The sequence below is a fragment of the Ambystoma mexicanum genome, chromosome 11, assembly GCF_040938575.1.
Source record: "Ambystoma mexicanum isolate Mex_15411 chromosome 11, UKY_AmexF1_1, whole genome shotgun sequence".
Taxonomy (NCBI): Eukaryota; Metazoa; Chordata; class Amphibia; order Caudata; family Ambystomatidae; genus Ambystoma; species Ambystoma mexicanum.
Window position 1 is genome coordinate 257,208,408 of NC_090934.1, and position 6,349 is coordinate 257,214,756.

At 48.0% G+C, this 6,349-nt stretch overlaps 1 protein-coding gene across 1 annotated transcript in view; it reads right to left on the reverse strand.

The window, feature by feature from the left end:
• The window catches only part of LOC138503343 (ras-related protein Rab-39B-like), a 178,485-nt gene extending 173,173 nt beyond the window's left edge, over positions 1-5,312 (reverse strand). Inside the window, exon 1 of the mRNA XM_069622977.1 lies at positions 4,620-5,312. Coding sequence (XP_069479078.1) covers positions 4,620-4,831 — 212 coding nt within the window. The 5' untranslated portion in view covers positions 4,832-5,312. The remainder of the gene's footprint in view (positions 1-4,619) is intronic.
• Positions 5,313-6,349: the final 1,037 nt, after the last annotated feature.

Sequence of the window (6,349 nt, forward strand, 5' to 3'; positions counted from 1 at the left end):
TAGCTCTGCAGGTGCGTTGGACTACAATACTCATCAGCCCCAGCCAGCATAGTCAATGGTGATGGATCATAGGAGTCGTAGTCCAAAACATCTGGAGAGCCACATGTTTAAGACCCCTGGCTTTAAGGAACAGGAAGTAAAATAATCCATGAAAGTAACAGGAGTATGACGTTCCTGGATCTACATGGGTAGAATAAAAGTAGACTACAAGAACAGCCTGGGGGCATCAAGTTTATGTAGGATGGAATGGTGGGGGTCTGAGTCACCTGAGGAGACAGGGGTATCTTACAGGTCTGAAACCTGGTAATCCATTTTACAATAAAAGACAACATGTAGAGAGGTGATGTCTCTGTGTGGCCTGTAAATCTGCCGAGATACCACCAAACTGTACTACCATTACTGCCACTTGGTCTGGCGGTTCTACTGCCGGATTACAAGTGGTGGTAGGCAGTGTCAGTCCCCATTAATTGGAGTCCATAGGACTCCATGGTGGATTTCAGTGGTATTACTGCTGGTAGTAATTTTGCTGGTGGTAATATCCCAAATTGTTTTATTTTGGGCGGTATGGTGGAGGAAATACCTCCAGCTTCTCGCTGGAGGATTTTCCTCCACCTTTGCCCTCAAACTCATAGTTGGGCGGTGCGATAATGTGGCTCTATACGGTATTACCAGTGTTGCCAGTCAGAACTCATTTACCTCAGCAATGTATTCAGTTCTCTGTTTTTTGTCCTGACGCTTAAAATGTGTGATTTGCATTACAAGCTGTGTGCCGCAGACTGCTTCCACTCTAAGCGGGGGAGAAGTTAGGACTGTAGGAACTTAGACAGCAGGACTTTTCAACCTTTTGACACGAGGGGCCTTCACTGAGTCTTGGGGGGTCTTCACCTCCCACGGGATATGGTACAGTATAATTACCTCATTGCTTTCTAACACTGGTTCCTCTACATCAGCCTCTTGCTGACATAGAAGGGTTTATAGCTGTTCAGTGGGCATTCAGCGGTTAAGATCTATGCTGGCCTGCCATCTTGTGATAAACGGCAGCTATTAACCTTAAATTTGTCGCCATTGCAAGTCTCACTTCTCCCACAGCAACAGCAGAGCCCGCATGCCAGTGCCTGATAATCCCAAAATTCTCTATAATTTTATGCAAAGCTGCATTTTATTTTTATAAGGTTATTTTACTCACTGAATGCTGATCAAGTGTTTTAAGTCTGGACTTTATTAACTGGGTGCTTGTAATTGCAGCACAAGCACTCTTTACAATCTAAACTAGAGGTGTGTTTACAATGTTGATTGTTCCAAAATACATCTCCTAGTGTGCTGCTTCGGGTCAGGTGGCCCCCTTTAAGCTGTACACAATGATACATTGTCTGGTTGACATACTATGTGATTTGTGTATTTTATAAAGGAAAGTAAGACCACTAGAACTCACCACCCCAGAAACTCCCAATCCCACCTTTGGGGGCATTCCTGTGGACATGGGAACACAGAGAAAAGAATGAATAAAAAAGTATTTGCCTTCAAGAGGAAGCTAGACCTTTGCAAAAGAACAGTTGGAGCTGGGCAGGCCACCTAGCAACATTAAGGTCCAGCTTTGATGAATACTTCCCTGAAGTAAATGCTGGCATTAATGACTGGGTGATGCAGACTTTTCTGGCAGAGGAGGTGGTGCATCATCCATTTGATGCCCAGGAAGAGCTGATTGAGGTTCAGTCGGACACTACTCTGCAATCTGAATTTAGGAACATTGGAGTGGGTGAATTTTGACTGAAGGTAATTCTGGAGTACCCTACATTGGCATGGTCTGCTATACAGTCACTCTTATCCTTTGGGTCTTGCTACTTGTACGAAATAGGCTTTTCAGCATTGGCTTTTTTACTGACTCCTTCATTTTTTGAATAAGGGGTGTTTCAAATGAATGTTGAAAACCCGGAAAGTGGGAGTTTTTAAAACATGGAGACAACCATGGCTACAACATTTAGACGCGAGTGCTTCCATCAGTCCCAAACATCACCTGGGTGGAGGATGAGCCTGAGTAACTGCTTTTTAACATTGTACACTACTTTACCAGAATTTCTGGTAAACTACAATGTTAAAAGCAGTTAACACTCTTCCCCACAAGTCTGAAACCACAATTGATTGCATTATACTTCAGCCAGGATTGCATTATACTTCAGCCAGGATTGCATTATACTTCAGCAGCACATCTGATGTGTCCACTGAAAGGTTTAAGATTAAGCTATATCCCTAACTCTATCTGGTTACCCTAGGTAACATCTTAGCAAATTTCACTTGTGGCTGGCCAATCTACAGCAGCACTATTGTAAGTTTGAATTGTTGATGTTTTACTGAACTATGGCACCACACATGTCTTGCTTGGTAGTTTTTAATCGGGAAACCTCTTTACTTCTCGTTTCCCTTGAATTGGGAACTTTTTTTTTGGTGGTGGTGGTACTCCACCTTGCAGCTGTACCTTCTGTTTAGCAAGCATTTCATTCTCCCATCCTAGTTGTGTTGCTGGACGATTATAGAGCGGTGGAGTAGGGGCAGTGATGTCTTACTGGAATGCAACTCAAAGGCTTAAATCTCCTTTCTTGACTTTAGTATATGCAGTGCATGTTAGCCAATGTTTCCACTGTTCTGCGCTGCGCGCGCCTCCACCCACCGCGCGCCGTTGCACCAAGTTGGCGACTACATGCAAATTTGCGCTCATATAACTGCCAGTGATGTCACTTCCTGTATTTGCCCCGCCCCCCGACCCCCTGGGAAATTCATAAGTCGGCTCCCCTGGCTGTGACAAGACAGGAGCATGTGTTTTTTGTCTTTTCGGGAGTGGGGTGGGCAGGCAGTGGAGCTTGCAGCCAGCCCCACCTCTGGTCAGGCACTGACCCGAAAGGAGGGTCAGCCAGAGCACCAGTTGTGACCAGAGCCGGCCCAAGCCCCGCCGGGATCACCAAACTCTATTGTAGACCACTGCTCCCTTTTAACACAACAAATGTAATTGCAGAAAAGAGAGTGAGTTTGGGGAGTAGTGGTATATATAGAGGATTCCTAGAGGAACCTAACAGGATTAAGAGGCAGCGTGTCTTCACACCACCACTGGAGCACTAAAATATACTGCCATAGGTGGAGAACAGCCACAGGTCACTAAATTCAGATGGGAACTCACACACTGAAACCTAGTGTCACTTGAAAGAGTCTTCAGGGCCTAGGCGTGTGTTAGGGCCACCGCACCGACCCTTTGGTCCGCTCTGTGGAGATTGGCTCAACCTGATCTTTTGTGAAATTGCAGCACGCCGACGCGTTTCAAGGTGCTTGACAGGAGCAGGCCAACTCTATATTAAACATGAAAACAATATTCCCAAAGTTAAGCTGCTATTAAATGGTAATTCTTTTCTATAAGCACCATTGCGTAATTCAGTTTTGAAGAACACGCGCGTGCCCGAGGAAGAGAGCAATGCTGGAATCTCGTGCTGAGCTGCCATTGCGAATCATGTCTCCGCTTGTTTTGAGTCTTGCTTGTTATCCGGGTCGGACCGGAGCATACAATGGTCTCGAGCGCCAATTAAAAAGTGCCCACAGTTGCAAATGCCAATCCATTCCTTTTGTGACAGACTGTTTGAAAATTATGCACGGGGAGGTTTTTGATGCAAATTGTGCAATTTAAAGAATATGTATGCAGAAACAATGGCCAAAACTACCAGCCGCATGATGAAGTAACTCATCAAACTGGCCCACATTGGGCAAAAAAGTGGCCCACTTTGACCAAAACAAACACTGGCCCACACTAGCATTTCGGGTTTTTGGTTTGAGCATTGCCCTATTGCCCCCTGTGCCAGTCCGAGACAGCTGGTTATCTGCATCTTAACGGAAAACAATCCGCAGTTAGATGCTCTGAAGTCCGTCTACTCCATTACCAGGGTGGCTGCCTGTTTGACAGGTTAAAAATGAATGTGTTTTGTTGAACTGCAGATTTAATCTCAGCGTGCGTAACAGGCAGGCTGCATGCCCGTGCCAAAGAATGGCTAGAAAGCGTAGGCTATCACATATCACCCCCTGGAGCGTGTCCACGTCTTTAATATATCAGGAACGTTTACAGAGACTTACATTTAAATGTCTCAGCTCGCCCTGGCTATAAAGCACACATCACTTTGCATCGATGATGTACTTGCAGTCCTATAGGTATAAAAGGGGGAAACATCTACACATGCATTACAGACATGTAAAGTGAAATGAAATCCAGGACTTGCAAAACATTGCTTGCAGGCTCTCCCTATTTTTTTAAAAAGGGGTGTAAATGCAGGAGTGATGTTAGGTGGGAAATGCGGGCAATTCCGCATTTCGACCTCTGCATGTGCATTGCTGCTGCCAATTAAATCAATGTAACCAAGGGGTCAAGGCACACACACTTTAAGTAACAGTCTGGCATTGCCGGGATGGGGGGCGGCGGTACTTCGTTCCTTGGTATCACTTCGCGTACTGTTGCACATCACGTATTGTCAATTAGTTCCCTCGCTTATATTATTTAGGACCTGTACCTTACAATTTCTAAAAGGACATTCCAGACCCATGTTGTTAGCACCACACCCATGTTGTTAGCACCACGCCCATGTACACACCTGAACCTCTCCTGCCCGGCCGTGTCCCAGAACTGCAGCTTGACCCGTCTGCCCGGCTCGACCTCCACGAACTGGACGTAAAAGTCCACGCCCACCGTCTGGTTGATGATGTCCAGGAAGACCCCCTCGGTGTAGCGCTTGAGCAGCGAGGATTTGCCCACGGTGGAGTCGCCCAGCAGGATGACGCGGAACTGGTAGTGCCAGGACTCCATGGTGGGTGGGGTGGCACTGCGGTAGACGGACAGCCGGAGATGGCGTCTAGCTTTATCCCAGGCCCCTGGGCGTGAGCAGTAGTCGCAAATAAGTTGCAAGCACGCAATTCCCGGAGCAGCCTCACCGCCAGGGTGCTCCTCGTTGCTCGGCTGTCGGTCTCACGGCACTTGTTGGTAGTGTCGGGGGAAGTTCTAGTCTACTGTAGAGTGCTAGTCGGGACACGTCGGGGCCCCTGTGCAGACACGGCTGCGGGCGGGATTGCCGTAGGACTGCACCGGAGAGGGACGGGTGTCGGCACCGTGCCTGGGCAGGTCTTGGACGTGCATCCCCGGCAGCGCACTCCCTTCTGCCTTGTGAAACCGTCAGGGCCCGGCGGCAGACACATGTTTATAGAAACCGCGAGAGGTGTGTGGGGGCGAAAAAGAGAGACAGGCATTGTTTATCGCGACCCTGACGTCAACCGGCGGCCCGTATCCCCCTGCCCCCTCCCCAACCCCCGAATAAGCAAAACAGTCTCCGTGCCCACATGCGCACGTTCTGCCGGCGAGGCCCTGTTATGGAAGGCGCTGCACAGTTATCCGGTTCTGAGTTAATGTGTTACATTTCCTCCTTTGGCGAGTTTCGCCGAGCTCGAACTGGGTCAAAGCAGATGGCAGGTCTCGTGTTCCTAACCACACATAAAGCCATGCACACCCTCTGTGCGCCCCTCCCTTTTATTAAGCAAATGCCCTCGGGTTAGAGAGGGAGCCTACAGAAACATCCTCGTTTCACTGCCAACTATCCACGTTCTTTTTTGTTCAATAAACCTTTGTTATGGTGTAAAGTGGTCTGTCACTCATGCAAGTGCATCAAAGGTTAAAGTTATCTGTGAAGTAGCTCAGTAGGTTAACGCGCATGCAGTGGAGCCGTTTCTGTATGTGACCTTCAGGCTACTACTTCGACTTAGCCACAACAGCGCAAACTAGGCCCCTCGACCCTGTTTGAGTACCAATTCTTCTTGCCCCTGCTGGTGCCCGTATGTCTCCTGCCCCCACCCCCTATAATGTCACCCAGACTCATATTGTGGGTGGAAACAGCTGCTACTGCTTATTAGGCAGGAGATAACTTACAGGTGTTCCGATTTCGGCAGCGCTGCATCAGGATTCTGCTCTGAGCTGGTTCCCATACACATTTGTAACTTTCCCCAGATGATCTCCTCCTGCAACCAGGAGGTTACTAAAACTCTTACACCTTTACACCTTGCCCAGGTGCTTTGACCACTTTCACGGTTCCTCATTTCCCAGGTCTCCTGTCCACTTACACAATTCCCCATTGCCCAGGTGTCTTGAACTCTTCCAGCTCTTACTTCTATCTCCAGGTGCCTTGAGCTCTTACCTCTTATTCCTATCCCCTGGTGCTTTAACCTCTTACTCATTTCCCCGGTCTCTGAGCCTCTTATGCCCTTCCCAGTTACCTAGGTGCCTTGACCTCTTACCCAGTGCCCATTTCCCCAGGGTTCTTGTCATCATACCCAGTCA